Raw genomic sequence first — 19,109 nt, forward strand, 5'->3', positions numbered from 1 at the left:
GGAGGAAGTGGTGCATGTACCTGCACTCCAATTTGGTACAGCAGTTGGAGCATCTTTAACAGGTACAGCGAACTCTGAACTTCCACCTTGGTTGACATGCTTCTCTTCTGCATGGTTGACTTGCAAGCAACTACTAAAATACTGCAGTCTTCACATCGATTAAGGTAGTAGAATAGCAGAATTATTGAGCTGGGCAGGTAGACATATATAGTTTCCTACGGGTTGTTTAGATTAAAGTGCAATCAGTAAAGTGTTAACTTGAGTTTGTCTCACCGGAGCAGTTAGATAACTGGTGAAGTGCATTGTTTAACAACATGCATACCAGTATGGATATATGGCATGCCACTGACGATCAGATTATTCCACTCGAACTCGACCAATTCATTGCTCCTCGACGTGTTCTGCTGGTGTCCAGTGGGATACCTGTGGTCATATGCAGCACATCCATATTCTGACGCAACTGACAGAAGCCATCCCTTTGACAAAGATGCCACTGAAATCTTTATCTCCAAATAGCTAGGGATTCCAACAGCTCTGATGTCAACCAGTCTGCAACTGAGATAAATATTCCCAGTAGTTTTAAACTTGATAACTCACACTCCATAGAAGACCTCGCTTTGACACAGTGAAACTCCAGAATTGCAAGGTTATAGAATGAGCCGTTGAAACTGGTACCAAGACAAACATCACCAAGGATTAGACCTTTCTAAATACCGAGGCTGGCTAAATTGGATGCCCTCATAAAAAAACTAGTTGTGAATATGAATTCCCCTAAAGGACGTGACAAAGGGGCCATCTACTATCACAATGCATCAGTTAAATTAGCCGCACATAGAAAGTAAGACTGAAGATGGAACCCAATAGTAAGGAGAAATCTGTAAGGTGCAACAATGATAAATCAGAGGATGGTAAATAGCCTTCTACCTGTTTAAAACTTCTTTCATGCAGTGAAAGCTAGACCTTTTTTCCTTCATAATTTTAGGAAGCAGCCCTTGTACCAGTGCTCCAATTTGGTATAGCAGTTAAGAGTATATTTAACAGGTGCAGCAAAGTCTGAACTTCCACCTCAGATGACATGTTTCCGTTCTCTGTGGTTGAGTTGCAAGCAGGTTAAATTTTGCAATCTTCGCATAAAAATAATGTAGAATAGCAGAATTATTGAGCTGAAACAGTTGGACATAGTTTCGCTTAGGAATCCTAGGAGTTTTTTTTTTACGAAGGTGCAATCCGGATACTGCTATAACTTAAGTACCGGAGAGGTCAGAAAGCTAAAGTGCATTGTTCAACAACAGACATACCAGTATTAATTTATGAAATGCCATTGACATGTCAGATTATTCCACTCAACCAGTCCGCCGTCCATCAACATTCTGCTAGTGATCAATGGGAAAGCTACAATCATATTCAGCATCTCCATATACTGACGCAACTTGCACAAGCCATCCCTTTGACAAAGATGTCATAGAAATATTTATCTCCAAACAGGTAGTGATTCCTATAGCTCTGGTGTCAACTAGTCTGCAGCATAGGAGATAAATATTCTCAGAAGTTCCAAAGTGGATAATTGACACACCAGGACCAGATGAACCTTCAGAAGCTGCAACGGTTAAAAAATCAGAGCTGTTGAAGTTGATGCAATGATAAACATCTCCAACGTTTACACCTTTCTGAATACCGAGGCCGACTAATTTTTATGCTTGCACACCAAAAACAGTAATGAATGAAATTAATAACAAAAATGAGGTTCCCCTACAGAACGGTAAAGAGGCTATCAATCGCATTGCATCAGTCAAAATTAACTGCACATATAAGAGGGAAAAGGGAAGATGCATAAGTGGAGGTTATATGAACCCAGTAGGAAAGGGAAAACTGAAAGGGTAGGGTACTATTCTACCACTAGACCCAATCGCATTGTATTATTCTCCCACTTTAATGAAATTCAGGTGGAGGATTCTCTCCTCCCACGTTGATCCTAAAACCTCCCCGAAAGGGTAACATACGAGTGCAACAATCTGCATGACAAATGAGAGAATGGAAAAGAATTTTCCGAGAATGGATACCTATTACACACAGCTTCATAGGTGCGAAAGTTTCTATTCTCAATGAACTTTGTCATAAAGTGGATGATTTTGCCTCCAGAGCAGCTCTGTTCTTTTGTTACTCTCAGAAGACCATATTTATTACTCTTGTAAAATCAAACACCCTGTTTGATGAGCATGAAGCTACTCAGCAACACACTGTTTCTATTGATCTATTTTTCACATAATCAAAAGATATACAATCCCTCATAAATATGGAGTGACTTGATCTTAATAAACCAACCTCTAGAAGTAAGGAAGCAAAATCCAATCTTATATCGTGATAAGAAAGTGCATCCTAGAACCACAAATAGCGCCACAAAGTATGGGTGGAAAGTAACCGTTCATAAACAGTGCACCAGCCTAACACACACACTGGGCCTGGACCATTGCACGGACCCTTATGGGCCGTGCATGACAGCCTACTCCATTATCTTCAGGTAATTTTGAATTGTAAGTGTTGTGGATGGTTTCCGACGAACAATTCTTTCTCTTTTGCTGCACAGTTAGCATATTTCCCCTTATTCTCAAGAAGAATAGCAACAAAAGCTCCCTCAACAAAATCCAAGATATGGTAATGGCACATGGAACTATAGCACTATCTTGGGGACGCTTTATTAAGCACCAAAATTCCTATTTCCTAGCATCTAACATGAATGTGCCTCTGTACGAATATGCTCTAGAACTGGACCTAACAATAAACAAGGCATTGAAAGTTCTAATCATGCTAATGCATAATGTTTGCAATTAGAAAATGCTAATCATCATATATATATTGATACCAGCAAGAGTTTTGGCTTACCATAGTATTCATCCCCCGTGCCTCAATACTTGGCTACCATCCATTCCCTGCACTGCTATCTAATAATACCAGCTTATATTCATGCAACAAGTAAGAAACAAAGTGTTGTCCATTACCTTATAGCCATGTATAGTGGAGAAGAATCAGAAAATGGGCAAGGACAGTCTGAATCACTCCATATACGGAGTTCAAGCTTTGATTTCACTCGACAGAATCATCAAGTCATCACAGCACGATAGGTAAGACACTGCACTGACCACAGATTGGTCAGTAAGATATTGCAAACATCCGATGACTGCAGATTGCATTTTGGCACAAGCATTGAGAAACTTATACCCTTCACGTTCCAGCAGTAAACCACTTCATTGCAGTACAGAAACACAGCCTTGTAGCTGGCAGAGCCTGTCAGCGTCCAACACATCTTGGTTGGACAGCCCTAAATAGGAGAAATCCAACAAAATTCAGAATTCAGTCACATCCTATGCTTGCGTCTCATCACATTGATAAGCAAGCTCGACTACCTTAACCAGTTGTCCCTTCATTCACCACATAGACCAATACATTACCACAAGCATTTCAAATCCATTCGAAAGGGCACTTTAAGAAGCATGGATAGGCGATCACCCATAGTTCCATACTCCCATCCACCACTGATCCCTTTGCTGCACTGAGTGTGCCAACACCGCTGATGAGAATGCTTGGGCGCAGTTAAGGCAATCGCATTCTTTCTGCAGGGGACACGAGCACATTTCAACAAACAGGTTACAGGCACAATCTACGGACACAAACTGTATGTCGCTTTACGAACAGATTACCTCATCAGAGCGCGCCGCAAGCAACCTTGTGGGCGCCGTCTCGGTTGCCGGCCCCGGTGGTTGGTCGCGTTGACGAACGTGGGAAACGATCTCGCGATCTCACGGTAGCAATCAAACCTTAGCCCTAGCAGCAGTACATAAGGCCCAACGACATACGAACTGGCTGGCGGAGGCGCCGAGGAAGTCATTCTGGGCTTGGCTGCTGGTGTTCGGGATGGCTGCCCAATGCCCCAATGGCCGCCGGCCCAGGATTCCTGCGCATGCCCGCCTACATGACCGGGGCTAGCAATGGCGGAGGAGAGACGGGTAGGAGGGGACGAGGCAGGACAGAACCTACGAGGAACGATAAGGGGAGATCCGGAGGAGCAGAGCAGGTCGGTTGTCGACGACGACGGCGCCGGAACCGAACGGGAAGGGGAGGCAATCCGTCAGGAGAGATGGCGCCTTTGCTCCCTGGCACCCGTTTCAGGGGGCCTTTTAGAAAATAATGAGGGTGTTTGTTTATGTAAATATTCGGATCGCGATCGATAATCTCGAACCAATCTAGGCGGTTTTCTAAAAATTATTACATCACTGCCCCGCCGCCGCCGTCCATCGCCGCTCCGAGCTCACCGAACCCGAGAACCTGCCTCCTTGGTTGATCGGCACTTCATGCACCTCCGTCTGATCATCTCGAAGCGCACCCGGCACCCGCACCGGAAAGAGAAGAAGGGGGCGAGGCGCGAGAGATGCAGGCGGCGGCCATGGACTTGCGCACCAACAGCGCCATGGTCGAGGTTTTGTACGCTCCGTTTCCCTCGCATCCGTGGTGATGAGCATGGTATTTCTGAACCGAACGCGACAATGCTCTCCAGCAGCGCCTGAAACTGCACAAGATCTTAACTACACCCACGATGGCAGCACATTCTCAAAACTGAACTCAGAAGTCAGAACCATGGTCCATGGTGATCCACGATTGCAGTATGTGTTCAGGTACGAGGCATGCCGACTGGAAATCTGGAATGCTGGATCATCATCTCATGCCAGCTGCTGATCAACATCCCATGATGTTGTTGTCACACGTTTGAGCTCAGCAACACCCTGTCCATCTTGTCCACATTGAACATCCGATCTAGGGGTCTTTCTAACTTGTCCAACATCCTGTCCAACTGAAAGAGATGGATGCGACGGTAGCTGATACAGTAGCTTTGAAACTTCTGGTTCAGTTCAGAACTGGGATCAGCGCAACTCCATTCAGGCGTTTCCTAAACGGTCACGAATTCAGAACAACCGGCGATGTTCTTCCCGGTTCTTGCTCACGGTGAGCTTCGCTGGAGCTCTAGCTCCTCTTTTTCAGGGATCACTGAGCCTCCAGATACTGCATTCGCCTACAGTTACATTGGTTACTTCAGAGGCTGCTGGAGCCGAGAGGAGGGGATCATCAGTTCATCACATAATCAGACTGCACCTCCAGTCTTGAGGTCCACATCTGTACAAGGAATCTAGCAGCTAGCAGCTTGTACAAGTATCTAGCCTCCATTCTCGTCGTTTCCTCATGAAGATGCTGTTGTTTGCTGATTATTGTAGCTCTCGATCACACTCTGGACTCTGGAGCTTGCAGAGGGCCGCCGGCCAAACGCAGAAGACGAAGGCAGGCATGATCTGCATGTTCAGGAACATGATACGCTCCAGCGACATGCCTGCCGCCAAACTCCTCCCACCATGGATGGCTATGGCTTGCCTTGCCTCTAGAGCTCCGAGGTGCCGCAGGGGCTGGCAATAATGCAGAGATCGGGCTGGTAGGAGGGGACGAGACAGGACGGAACAAGAGGGGAAGGGGAAAGGGAGATCGGCAGGAGGAGCGCGGGACGGTTTTCGACGACGACGGCGCCACAGCCGGACGGGAAGAGGAGGCAAATCTGCCGACGAGATGGGTTTACCCACAGTACCCATTTTAGGGGGCTTTCTGAAAATATTAATCGCGATCCTGTTTAGAGGTCTTTGTGAAAAATGGTGAGGATGTTTATATAAATATTTGGATCGCGATCCAATAGAGGGGTCTATTTGTAAAATACAACGGGGTCTTTTGCAAATATTTGGACGCAACCAATAATCCCGATCCGACCTAGGGGTTTTCTGACACATATTACATCACCGTCGCCGTTGCCGTCCATGCCGCCGCTCCGAGCTCCCCGAACCCGACGCCTCGGTGCTCAGGACGCCTCCGAGCTCGCACCTGCCGCCTCTGTTGCTCGGACCGCCTCCATTTCATGGACCTCCATCCCCAAGCTCGCCCGCACTGGAATTCTGGAAAGAGAAGAAGGGACGAGGCGAGAGAGATGCAGGCGTTGGCCATGGACTTGCCCACCACACCGCGAGCTCCAGTCAGGGCGCTGTGCCGTGCCGCCACGCGACCTGACCAACGGTCAACGGCGCCATGGCCGAGGTCTTGAACGCTCCCGTTCCCCCGCATCCGTGGTGATGAGCTAGCATGGAATTTCTGAACCCAATGCGACACAGCTCACCAACAGCACCTGAAACTGCCAACACCTTCTGAAATTAGCTCAGGACCATGGAGGCTAATGTAACTCTGTTCAGGCATAAGCCATGGCGGCTGCTGATCAACATCCCATGATGTTGTTTGTCACACGTTTGAGCTCAGCAACATCCTGCCCAACTTGTCTGCATCGAACATTTCAGCCAGGGTCTATGTTGATTCTTAATTGGACAAACTAAAAGGAGATGGATTCGACGGCAGCTGGTACAATAGCTTTGAAATTGAAACCACCTGCTCTTCGTGTAGCTGGGTTATGCGGGTATCTCTGAACTGAGTAGCAGTAACTTCTGGTTTCAGTTCAGAGCTTTGATCAGCACAGCTCCCTTCAGGATTCTCATTTTTCAGAGGTTCTAATCTAAACGGTCACGAATTCAGAAGATCCGGCGATGTTCTTCTCATTCACTGGCGCTCTAGTTTTGGATTAGCCAAACACCTAGGCCTCTCAGGCTCTCATCTTCCTTGATGCTAGCCCACATCGGTTGCTTTTGCCTGCATGGGGTGATCAGATAGAACCAGATGCCCCTCTCGCCTATACATGTTTCTTTACCTGCTCTCATGACTTGGATCAACAGACTAACATTCTAGAATCCTAGGTACAAATCATACAATAAGACGCCTTTCAGTTGGACTGTACAGACGTGGACGTAACAACTAACAATAACAACAGACCGCAGCTGCTCCTAACCCCGGATCCGCTCTTGGCATTTTCAGATCAACCGGGCTTTCGCCATGCAATCCTGCCCCAGAATCCCTGCCTGTGCAAGCTGACAGAAACGTCCTTTTCCCGACGAGGAAAGCCGCCCCCAGTTGTTGATTCAGCGGCGGGGCTCAGGCCAACGCTTTTTGTTCGCTAGCCCATTAAACTACTGGCCACCAGGCCAAGAGCAGTGGCTCTGGGTACGCGACGCTGTCGCCGTCCGAGAGCGGTGGCTGGCACAGATTCCCCGGCACTCCGCGACGGCTCCGCTCGGCGGCCGTCCGCTGCCTGCCGAGGCCACGTACTCCACGTAGGTGGGGGTCCAAGTGGCGAGTGTGGGGCGCGGCCTTCCCGTTTTGTGGTGGCCGTCGCCTTCCTGGCGCTGGACATGGACGGGAGCTTCGGAGTCCAGGCATTCTAGGACGCACGTCCAAGTGCGTTCCCCCTTGTCAAACTTTGAGGATGGCAAAACGTAGTTGCTGTCAGCTCATCTTGTGCGTGCAATGCACCTCTCAGATACATGATTTCAACTCGTTTAGCACAGGCAAAACAAAAAAGAAGAAAGTAACCCATTTCTGATATTTACAGGGGAGCAGAGTACACTTCCAGGGAAGAAAGCGCAGAGCAACTTTTATACATCCTCCTAGGATTAGATAGCACTACTACTGGTTTACTACGTACAAGCGACAACTGCAACTTATTGCACTACACCTCTACACTAATAGTAGAGTTTATTACGAAGGCACACAGGCTGCTAACAATATAGACTGGTCACTGATGCTGGTACAATAACCATACTCGCGAATTACGTATTTACAGTCACGCAGGATGCAAGATAACCAGCCACTGAGGGCAGTCTGGCCTCCTTCCGGCTAGGGAGTAATATGCAAGAACCTGAGCTTGGTTATCAACACAAGGCTGTCCATCTGCCATCATCCGATACACGTTCTCGGGGCTGGGAGGTGCGAACTCGATGTTCCAGAAGGGCCTGGCCATGAGCAGGAGGTCCTGGCCTGTTGGAGAGGCCCTGTACCCCTGCACCCATATGTACCTCAGCGAGGGCATCTGGAGAACGGCGACTGCCAGGGCTCGCTCGCTGAAGCAGCAGCTCCTCAGCTCCAGCTTTCTCAGGTTGGTGCATCCCATTGCAAACTGGATCAAACCATTGTCCGACTCACCGACGTTGCCTAGCAGCATGTACTGGATGTTTCCACTGTATCGACCAATGTAGCCAAGGCCTACATCAGAAAGCCCTCCCGGTCTCAGGTAGAAGGCAAACCTCCGGAGCTTGGTGCAGTTCCTCAATAGAGCACGGACACCATTGTCAAGCGGCAGGTCTGTTATTTCCTTCTGCTGGTCAAGTAGAACAAGCCGGAAGTCATAGAGATTCTTGCAGAAAGTCCCAATGGATTCCAGGGCTCCGTTGGTTATATCAGATACATAGGCAGCTATGTACTCCAGTTCACGGCAACCAACAGCTACCGCCGTCAAGCCTAACTGAGAGACTCCTCCTTGCTCTTCTTGACCTGGATCATCCTCCCCCCGCTCAATTCGGAGTCTTCGTAGCTTCTTGCACGTATCAGCAACAACTTCTAGTCCCCTGTCCCCAATCACATTCCTCACCTGTTGAGAGTGTCTATCTTGTCAGTTGAATGAGATATTTACTAATTTCAGATGCAAATACAATAGAATATATGTGCAAAAGCATTACCTCAAGAACCAGTAGGTTGGGGCATTTAGCAATAATCTGGCAATGATCTTCAGTGGTGAGCAAAGTGTACTGCAAGTCCAGTTTCTTCAGTGTTGCAGAAAAAGGAAAGATAATAGGCATCTCATTTTTACCCATGAAGGTAAGACTCCCCAAGAAGCATAGTCTGGGTGGGAATTTAACCTTTTCATACTTGGTGTACTCTCCTACTTCAGAAAATGATCCTCCAGCAAATTCTTGTAATGCTTTGGAGGTTTGCAGAAAACCAATCAGATCCGAAAGATCACAATCACTCATCTTCAAAGAAAGCAGTGATTTACAGTTCTTTGCAAGAAGCTCCAGATCTGATGGCTCCACTTTGAGATCAGTCATGTAGAAGTTTAGTGTCACAAGAACAGAGTTGTTGACAGCCAGTTCATGGAGCCATTCACTGCCCTTATCGTCAATTATGCATTCTTCCAGGAATAAAGTTCTCAGAGATCTGCCAAGACAATTTAGAATGACATGTTACTTTGATGATCCCAGGCAATCATAGCAGCTAGAACGATGTATTCATTGTCAGCAGGAATATAACATTAAAAATATTTGCTAGAGAGACGTAGGTATAGAAAAGCAAGGCAAGATGATTGAGCAAATGACTTGAAACCAGAGAAGTCATCACAGTTGTTGTCTTCAGTATCTAAACGGAAATTAGTTTCAATACGCAAAAGTAATGGTTGACTCTTTGAATATGCAGCGATATATATCAAACGCAAAACATTCATGTGCATTATTCAATGTACTTAGTCAACTGATTCAATATCATCATCAGAGAATTCTAACTAAAAAAATAAAAACCATCTTAGATACTTTGGGCAAAAAGAGAAAGAAGGGAAAGATGCTGCTTGAAATATAAGGCATGGTACCATATGAATGTGATCATGGTAGAATTGATTGATAACTGGAACCAACTACGTGCAAAGCTGCCACTGAATTTTGCCAAAAATATGTTTCATTAAGGTCAGAGTAGTCCTGTTCAATTCCAATCAGCACGGTACCTGAGTACCCATGGGAACGATAGATCACCTGCCAGTTTGGCGATAACTCAAACTAGCCTGCTTGTGCAAAACTGTGTTACTATGAACTGGGAACTCCTCATGTGTCCAAGACCAACTACATATTGAGATGGGGACAAAAAATACTGGACAAACAAACGATCAAATCACAACTACTCTGAACTGTGCATATCTAATGCTCATACCAATTTGTTCAAGAAATTATTGCGTGTCATGACCTAAGATTCTGCATCTTGCCGTATTCGAACATGAACACGGTTCAGGCTTATCCGTTACTCCGTTTAGGAACATCTCCGCCGGAGAAATCACGATTTCTCTAAGAGGTGCCGCAGATCACCAGAGCAGGGAACCGGAGGAACTGTTAATACCTGCAAGAGCGGGCGATGAGGCGGAGGGCGTCCGTCGAGAAGTCGGAGCACTTGTCGAGCTTGAGCACCTGGAGCATGTGGCCGCGCGCGCGGACGAGCACGGCGATGTCCTGGTCGGTGATGGTCATGCGGCGCAGGTGGACGGCCTTGAGGCACTCGAGCGGCGCGGCGAGCTGGGCGACCCAGGGCGCGGCGTAGGCGCCCCAGTCCTCGGGTATGAGCCCGTACATGGCGGCGCGGGGCTTCCCCTTGAGCGCGAGCGACTCGAGGCGCGGGAACCTGGCCAGCAGCCGCGCCGGCTCCACGGCGTAGCAGAAGCCGACGGTGACGTGCTTGCGCGAGAGCGCGTCGATGCGGTGCCAGCGGCGGCACACGAGCGAGGCGGCCTCCCGGTCGCGCGGGTCGTCCACGTAGCCGAACACGAGGTGCAGCGCCTCCTCGGGGACGCCGCCGCCGCCGCCGAAGCTGAGCGCGCGGCTCAGCAGGCGCGGCCCCGGCACCTCGCCGCCCATCGGGGCTGGATCGGCTACCGCGCGGGCCGGAGATCCAGGCCGAGCCGGGGCATGGAGATTTTCGCCGCCCCTTCCTGCTTGTGATTTCTGGGGGCTTGTGAGAGGACGGGAGGGGAGGAGGGAATTATTGGAGGGAGAAGAGAAGCAAGAGTGAGGAGAGGGATGAGGAGCAGCAGCGGGGGGATTGGAGAAGGCAGCAGCGTTTACTTCGTTCCTGCGCCGATCAGCCGGTGTTGCCGCGCCACGTAAGCACCGGAGTGGAGGTGATAAATGGCGTCGCCCGCCGGGCACAGCACAGTGCTCAGTGAGCTGCGCCACAACCAGCTCAAAAGAGAGGGGGGGGGGGGGGGGGTGTTGGGCCCTGTCTGTCGTAAGAAAAAAAATAGTTAAATGTCTCCATTTTCTAGCGAGAACTGGTTTTTTACGTTTTTTTTACCAAAGTCTCGTGAAAATATCGGAGTTGATTGTGCTCAAGTTCATAAATCACGGACCAGGCGTATGGTTGAACGAAACGTAGAATTCCGTATATTGTATATCTTGAGGTGAAGGTTGGAAAAAGACAAAAAAAAAAGTTGGTATGAGCTAATCATGTGGTGTGATGTCTAGCAGCCGGTGGATTTGGTCTGCCATCAGTGGATAAACCCTTCTTTTCTTATGCAGGATTGCGCTGCGTACCACTGCTCTTAATGGAGCCCATCGATGCCTTGTTGGCTCTTACGTGTTCTAGTTGCCTGACCATCTAAAATTAATTTTACAGGTGTCATTTTCAGGAGGGCACAACCATGGCTAAAAATGACAATACAGTATTTGGAGGAGACCAGTCTACAGGTTATATTAAGTAGATCACGTAATTTGTGAAAGAAAATATAGTAGTACAATACTACGTGGTCACTTTGTTTTACGGGTGCCTAACTTATGGCACCAATTTTTTATTGTGAGTTGCGACTAAATGTATTAGTGCCTCCGGTATTTTCATTAACCAGGCTACGCCAAAAACTTTGCCTAGTCAGAGTCTAGCTTGTTTTCTAGTAACTCTACGGTTCAATCATTCATGCATGTGTCCTAGTCCCACACTGACAGAGCCAAATTTGGAACAGGCTCGGTCTATTCTTAAAGCTCAAGTGGCCTCTGTTTTTTCTTTTGTTGTTGTTGTTGTGATACTTGAACAAGTGGATGCAACTTTTTTTTTAAAAAAAAAAGTTGCTAAACAGATCTCGATTGAGAATCAAAATAATCAACGCAACAAAAAAAAAAACATAGAGCTTGTATCGTAGGAGTATCATGGAGCAGAGCAAATATCTTGTGCAGTGAAGCGAGCAGCGTGGCGGCGGTTTGTTGGAACCGGACCTCGATGGGCGAGAATCCAATCCACTAGACGGCGTCACTTCTCAGGTGCACCAACCACCTCGCCGCCCGGGTGGTCCCCTCCGCCCTGCTCGCGACGCCTGCCATCGCCGCCGGGCGGCGGCCCACGTGAAGGGAAGGTGGTGTGCCCAGGCCTCCTCTTCTGCGGACAGCGGCCTCCTCGTCAGCGTTCACGCTGGCCGACATGTGGGCCTCCATTACTTGTACGGAGCAACAACAGATCTTGAATTCTACAGAGCTTTGTCAACCAAAAACTGCAATTGAAGAGATCAGGTCTGACTGTGCTGGATTAGGCCTATTTCAAACGCAGGGAAAGTTCTGTAGCTTCTACTTTTCAAAAAAAGGTTCTCTAGTTTTCTACAGAAAGTGGAATACATTTTCGTGCAGCATTCAATTTTTCGTATCCTAGGCAAATCCCTACGCCTAAAGAGAATTCATGTACTGCCGCGAAATGCTTCCAGACCGTCTGACTTTACACTAGCTCGCCATGATTTTCCAAGCTCCTGTTCGCCTCCCATCATGACGCCTCTTTCTTCGTTCGGTTGGGCAAGCAAACAAAAAGAATACACAAAGGACGCAATTACCCACAACTATGACTTCACGCGACACTGATCTGTTTACTTATATATTTATAAGCCCTATAAGACGCCAAGTCTTTGCACCGTAAAAGGACAGGTAGGCCCTGCACGTACGCCGTACTGGTCTACGTGTTTAGCCGCGCGTTTTTCTGTTGCTGGAATCATACGCGCGAGCTGTACGCCAGCCCGCCCGCCTGTCCCTATCGGCGGAGATTGTTGACGTTCTAGGAACCATTACGGGGGGAGAGCATGGCCGCTCGGCGTAGCCGTTTCTTCTCTACTCGAAGCGCGTATCTCGCGCAGCACTGTTACTGACGATGCTTGGGGGTTCAGAAACCTCACTGCGATTATTAGCGATGAATCCAGCCGACGGTGTTGCGTTCACCTGCAGGGAGATGCCGCGTTGCCTTTGCCGTTGCCGGGCAGGAGGGAGAGCGAGAACGGAGCTGCGCCGTGCTCCGGTGCGCGCCGACAGCGACGCGTCGAACGGTCCAATTGGCAGTATTTAACCGCGGCATCGGATTACCGGAGGCATTGATTCCCCCGGAACCGATAAGCTCGAGCCTGCCTCCTTCCAGGTCCAGGCCCCCGGCATCTGCACGTTCGTCTGCTTGCGGCGTTACTCCTCCTGAGTCCTGCGGTCCTGACAGCGGAGAAGGGAAGGAGAAGGGATGGGCATAGGAGCAGGACACCGGGCGGGCCTCATGGCCGTGCGTGCAGGCCGTTCCCCGTGTCTCGAGGACGCGGGCGCATGTGGCGGGCGGGGCCGGAAGGATTCAGCACCTAGAACGCCGATGCGACGTGTGATCCCGAGGATCTGCTCTTGCTCAAGGAAAAAGGATTCGCATCGCGTCATGTGGGCTGTGCCGCACCTGGCAGTCTGCAGTGCGCAGGGACAGAGCATCGTTTGCAATTCTGAGTTTCAGAGGCTGCATTTGTTTTTGCAGAATTACGCAGGGTCAGCATCGTTTAGTCGCGCAATCAAGTGGCTGCGGATGATTGCGTTGAATAAGCGAGCTCCCGACAGATGAAAAAAAAAGTGCTAACCAGCAGGGCAGATCTCGTTTCCCACTTCACAGGCATAAATCATAAGCGACAAACAGAGAAAGCCCAGCGCCCTACCAACAATAATTCATCAGTTGGGATTTAATTCGAGTGGGAAAACCCCCGGCTTTGATGGTAGTAATAGTAAGAGGCGCGAAGCATTTCATGCTATTCTAGAATTAGCGGGTGAGAGGTGACATCAAACCAATGCCTATTCCGCCCAACAACCACAACGACAAAAATAATGCCTCGACGACAGAATGTTGCCATGGAAGGATGATGGGACGAGCTTGCTCCTTCAATGATCATCATGATGGCGCTAGCGGTCCACTTGTACGTGGTCATTCATTGCGGCCCAGCTATCATTCAGGACTTGATTGGGCCCATGACGCCCGACTGCGCCTATTTCGGCCCGATTCCTGACTTCTTGGCACCTCGTGATATTTTCGGCCGCTCCAACTGGACAACAGAGGGGTCCACATCCTGCAGAAAGCGGCAACGCATGGACCTGAGGGAACCCAGCACGCAAGGGCAATTTGGTCCTGTTACGGAACAGGAAAGGATATGGTTCCCCGGCATACAGCTACGAGAGGTAGGCAGAAACCAACCCTCGCAAGGCCAAATCAACACCAGCGACAGCAAAGGGACTGCGGTATTACGAGGAGATGCTTACTCTTCATACCATTCAGTCATCCCTTCCCTCGCTGCGCAGATCCTCCCCCTTCCAGCGTGCTCTGCTAGGCAGGAAGAGATCTTTCATCTATGCCAGCGGCTCTGAAGATGCAGAATCCGGCAGTTCCCCACCGCTTGGTGGCGACAAGCACCGGCAGGAGGTTCTTGCGCAGATCGCCATGCTTCAGGCGCAGAAAGTGCGCATCACAGACTTCTTGGATGAGCGCTCTGCTTACCTGACCAAGTTCGCCAAGGATGCCGACTCCGAGTTCGACCTGATTGGGCAGAACGCTATGAAAGAACTTGATGCCGTCGGAGACCAGGTGAGCATCTCTTGCAAGGAAAAGTTCAACAGCTGCTTATTCACTGTTTGACAGAGAATTGCGGTGTATGATGAGACAGATATTGGAGAGGCTCGACAGCAAGATGCAAGCCTTCGAGGAGACGGCAGAGGTACAAAGGCAAGAGATAGAAATGAACGACAAGGTGTTAGAAGACTTTGAAGATTGGATTGAAAAGGAGAAAAACGAGGGAATGTTCTTCAAAAGTCTTGGGAAGGTCAAGCCTCGGAACAAGAAGGAAATCAAGCTGAAAGCAAAGGTGGAAGCACAGAAGGTCAAAGAAATTGCAAAAGAGAGTGCAGGGTCAAAAACTCGGATGAACATTTACCTTGGGCTGATGGCAATACTTGGGCTTACAATTGCGAACGCCGTCTTTGCTACACCCGAGGTGGAGTGGAGGAAGGTTGCTGCTCTGGCTCTGATTTTCATTGGTCTGGTTGCTCAGGTCATCTACGAGCAGGATATCTCACCACCGAAAGCTGAGAAGACAGAAAAAAGAGAAGAATGAAAGAGTTGCAGACATAACAGTAGGCTGTAATCTTGCACAAGTAATGTAAACTGTATAAAGTTAGCATGAATGGATACACTTTTTATAATCCAAGAAATTGATTAACATGTAGCTTGGCCAATAAACCACAGGTTTCTCAAACCTGAGATCTGATAAACTCAAGCTGTATTCAATCTTGCATCAGAGATATGTTTCAGCAATGTTTCAACAGCGAAAACATGGTAACAGTGTTACCTTCTTGATGCGTGAAAGAAATGTTGATGTAGTTTTTATATAAAAAATGTTTAACAACATGTAGCTTGGCCAATAAACCATAGGTTTCTCAAACCAGAGATCTGATAAGCTCAAGCTGTCTTCAATCTTGCATCAGAGACATATTTTGGCAATGTTTCAATAGCCAAAACATGGTTAAAAGTGTTAAATTCTCGCTGCGCTAAAGAAATGTCTCTCTAATTTCAATCAAAGTGAATGTTTTTGAAGAAAAACAAACAAACATGCCTCTGGTGACAGAATCATGGGTGCAAGTAGCAAATAATATCCATAATATTCACGACTTGTATCATGAATGTTTGCAAGGTTAACTAATCATAAGAGTATCAACTATTTTAGTAAGCTTTTCACAACTTGCTAAACAAAATCAAATAAAGTTTTTTAAAAAGTGGGAAAGGTAAGAACCGTCAGAAATCAGTATGAATGCACTAATCCTTGATTAGTTTGACTAGATTGATAAAAGGGAAAGGCAACAAAACAAGAACTGAATGTTCCTGAAGGACAACCTAATTTGAAGGAATCATAATGTGTACCCTAATATCAAGAAATAGAAATTGGCTGCATCTCAGTACTTTGTCTTGTTTTCTTTGGTTGGTGAAATATGGGGTTAAAAGTGTCATTTAGACTTTAGTCTAGAAAGCATACCACTGATCACTAAAGTGTAGAGCGTACTATTGTGCGGATATGGACATTGAAGCCACTGTTGGATTGTTGCTATGGATTCATCACTCTTTCATAACAATAGCCTTCAGTAAACTTTCAAGGTCAACTGAGAGGAACTGAAAAGGGAAACAACAAAAATTACCAAATCGTGTAATGCAACTGAGAAATCTATCAAATAGAAGAAAGGAAGGAAAATGGATACCATGAGGAATTCCAAGGCGTCATATCTGAATAGGGCCATATTTGATTACAGCTCGTACTAATATGTTCCAGGTAATGACAGTTGGTAAAATACCTCTTGCAAGCACCTCATCCAATAACAGGACCCCCTCAGGTGTCCTATTACAAGAACACAGACCCTTAATCCTTGTATTATATGTAACAATATCTGGTTTCAACCCAGTATCCAAGATGGAGGTCCAAAGAGATGCTGCTTTATCAATTGAACCTACCTCATAAAATCCATCCATTAATGTGTTATAGGTCACTAGATTGGGGGAACAGTTCTTTTCTCTCATCTCCAAATAAAGACGAAAAGCTTCATCTACTTTCCCAGCAGAACAAAGACCATGAATTAAGATGTTGTGCATTATTACATCTACCTGAAGATCCGCATCAAGAATTTCATTCCAAATACTAAGCGCAGAATCAGCCTTCTTATCTTGACAAAGGCCACGGATCAAAGAGCCATACGTTTTGATGTCTGGTGTAAAACCTCTCTGTACCATTTCCTTTGTCAAGCTTGAAGCTTCTCGATACTTTTCAGCCTTACACAAACCATCTATAAGAGTGTTGTATGTGACGATCGTTGGAGAACAACCATTGCCTGCCATTTCAGTGTAGATTTTAACAGCATCACTAATCTTGCATGCCCGGCAGAAACCATTTATAAGTGCATTGTAAACATGAGAATTTGGTTTGCAACCATCCTTCACCATATTCTCATACACCTTATTTGCATCATCTGTTCTACCATCCTTGCAAAATCTATTTATCATTGATGAGTATGAGAACACATCCAATTCTTTCCCACTGGTTCGTGCATACTCCAAAATTTTAAATGCCTTGTTAGCAAAGCCATTCTCACATAGCCCATGGATCAGTGTACCAAGAGTCACCTTGTCAGGGGAGCATGAAGCATCATTCTCCAATTGCGCCAACAACTCTGTAGCTTCATTAACCAAGCCACTGTCGAACAGCCCCTTCATCATTATATTATAAGTTGTTGTATCACGAATGCCAGAAAACCGTGTGGAATCCCAGAATTTCCAAGCTTCACCTGTTTTCCCCGCTTCACAGAACCCCTTAATGAGCGAATTATACACGGCAACATCAAGGACAAGCCCAGCCTTGACCATCTCCGAGTAGACCCGGGTTGCACCATCCACATCCCCAGATCGGCACAACCCGTGAATCAAGATCCCATGAGTAACCGTATCCGGTTGGTGATTATTAGCCACCATTCTACTCCATACATCTCCTGCCTCCTTAAACCTCCCAAGCTTACACAGGCCATCAAGCATCACTTTGTAAGTGGCAAGGTTGGGACTTGCACCCGGATCCCTCACCAGTTGCTCCCAGACCCTCATTGCTTTCTCGAACTTGCCATTCTTGAAACAACCACTGAGCAATGCATTGTAACAGACCGCATCAGCCTGCACTCCACAGTTCGGCATTTCGTCGAGCAGGTCGAGCGCGTTATCCAATTGGTCATGCTTCGCAAGCCCCGACATCAGGGTGGAGTAGGTTACTCGGTCGGGCGCCACTCCACCGCGACACAAGGTACCGAAGAGCGACACTGCGCGATCGACTTCCCCGCGGGCACAGAGAGAGCGTATGATGATGTTGTAAGTCTGGAGGTTGGGGGCGAGGCGGCGGCCGAAGGCACCGTGGGAGAGGGACGTAAAGAACGCGTCCGCATCAGAAAACCGGCGGGCGCGTACAAACGCGTCAAGGAGGGTGTTGTGGGAGCGGATGCCGGGGTTGCAGCCTAGGAGGGAGGGGAGATCGCGGAACGCGGCAAGCGCGGCGTCGGGCATGAGGGCGCGGGAGAAGGCGGAGAGGACGACTAGGGCCGCGGACTCGGAGAAGCGCGGGCGGTGGCGCATGCGCGGTAGGAGGCCCAACAACCGCGGCAGATGCGACGGGGAGGTGGTGGCGAGGCGGCGGAGGAGGTGGAAGATGAGCGGCTGCGGCGTGGGGAAGGCCGGGCGGGTGGAGACGAGGCGCTCGAGGTGGGAGAGTGCGGTGGCAGGGTCGGGCTCGGATTTGATCAGCTCCAGCAGGCGGTGGATGGGCGGCGGCTCGGGATCGGGCTGCGCCGGCGGCATCGCGAAGTCAGGGTCCTCGCCGCGTGCGGCGTCGTCCGCGCCGGCGGGGGCGCGGCCGTATTTACTTTGGATGGCGTGGGAGTCGGGCTGTCGGGGACTAGGGCTTTTTTTTGGCGGTAGCGCTATGTATTGAGGCCCAAGCAAATAAGCCCGCCGAGCAAGCTTTCCCGTGTATAGTACCGGGCTGGGCACTGGGCAGCCCGATAAATTGGGCCTGGCCTAGACCAGCCTGGCCCGAGTAATCGTTTTAAGACAGCTATTCATGGCCGTGGGCGGATCTAGGCACTTGGTCCGAAATGGTTTATAGTTGTTTATTACTACTGCTGATCTGCTTTCTATCCCTTCGTTCTAAAGGTCATTTTGCATTTTATATATTCTCCCTCCAGCCTAAATTATTAGTTATTTTAACTTTTCTACATATACAAATTTTACGATGCAAACATAACGTATATCTAGATACGTAGCGAAGACTATATATCTAAAAATACTGAAATGACTAATACTCATACCTACTTTCAATCCTCAGCCGCTAATTCTCTAGTATCTCAGCCCATGATTAGCATAGCCGAGCATACTGGTGGTACTCTAGTTCAAAGTAAAAACTTAAGATTGCACCAAATCCACATAATAACACCAGCCGATACGCTTTGATTATATACAACTATTTCTATCCATCGTATATGAAATTTAAAACTAATTACACAAGTATTGAAATTTATGAGTATTTTTTTAAAAAAATCAAGTCTTGTAGCTAAGCAGATGAACAT

At 48.0% G+C, this 19,109-nt stretch overlaps 3 protein-coding genes and 1 long non-coding RNA gene across 6 annotated transcripts; 1 reads left to right on the forward strand and 3 right to left on the reverse strand.

The window, feature by feature from the left end:
- Positions 1–79: 79 nt before the first annotated feature.
- On the reverse strand, positions 80–4,265 carry LOC112895042. Of its 2 annotated transcripts, none has more exons than XR_003229131.1 (7): positions 3,696–4,265; positions 3,402–3,608; positions 3,217–3,316; positions 2,881–3,127; positions 1,299–1,518; positions 925–1,088; positions 80–668 (listed from the first exon to the last, which is right to left on the reverse strand). It is a non-coding gene; the product is annotated as an uncharacterized LOC112895042 (long non-coding RNA). The 2 variants fall into 2 exon arrangements; XR_003229132.1 differs by having other exon boundaries at positions 1,299–1,597.
- A 3,215-nt stretch (positions 4,266–7,480) lies between these two features.
- LOC112893427 (coronatine-insensitive protein homolog 1a-like) lies at positions 7,481–10,846 on the reverse strand. Its single transcript, XM_025960746.1, has 3 exons — positions 10,060–10,846; positions 8,640–9,117; positions 7,481–8,551 (listed from the first exon to the last, which is right to left on the reverse strand). The coding sequence occupies exons 1-3, from the start codon at positions 10,569–10,571 to the stop codon at positions 7,748–7,750; spliced, it is 1,794 nt and encodes a 597-aa protein (XP_025816531.1). The 5' UTR covers positions 10,572–10,846; the 3' UTR covers positions 7,481–7,747.
- A 3,169-nt stretch (positions 10,847–14,015) lies between these two features.
- On the forward strand, positions 14,016–15,186 carry LOC112893708. Its single transcript, XM_025961170.1, has 2 exons — positions 14,016–14,553; positions 14,633–15,186. Exons 1-2 carry the CDS (start codon positions 14,224–14,226, stop codon positions 15,077–15,079), a joined length of 777 nt encoding a protein of 258 aa, XP_025816955.1. The 5' UTR covers positions 14,016–14,223; the 3' UTR covers positions 15,080–15,186.
- Positions 15,187–15,321: 135 nt separating this feature from the next.
- Positions 15,322–18,400, reverse strand: LOC112893707 (pentatricopeptide repeat-containing protein At3g09060). Of its 2 annotated transcripts, XR_003228897.1 has the most exons (3): positions 16,465–18,400; positions 16,215–16,351; positions 16,118–16,128 (listed from the first exon to the last, which is right to left on the reverse strand). XR_003228897.1 is itself a non-coding variant. In XM_025961169.1 (2 exons), exon 1 carries the CDS (start codon positions 18,340–18,342, stop codon positions 16,234–16,236), a length of 2,109 nt encoding a protein of 702 aa, XP_025816954.1. In that variant the 5' UTR covers positions 18,343–18,400; the 3' UTR covers positions 15,322–16,128; positions 16,215–16,233. The 2 variants fall into 2 exon arrangements, 1 of the variants encoding a protein (XP_025816954.1); XM_025961169.1 differs by having other exon boundaries at positions 15,322–16,128; positions 16,215–18,400.
- Between the last annotated feature and the right edge of the window lie 709 nt (positions 18,401–19,109).

The sequence above is a fragment of the Panicum hallii genome, chromosome 5, assembly GCF_002211085.1.
Source record: "Panicum hallii strain FIL2 chromosome 5, PHallii_v3.1, whole genome shotgun sequence".
In the NCBI taxonomy this organism is placed as follows: domain Eukaryota; kingdom Viridiplantae; phylum Streptophyta; class Magnoliopsida; order Poales; family Poaceae; genus Panicum; species Panicum hallii.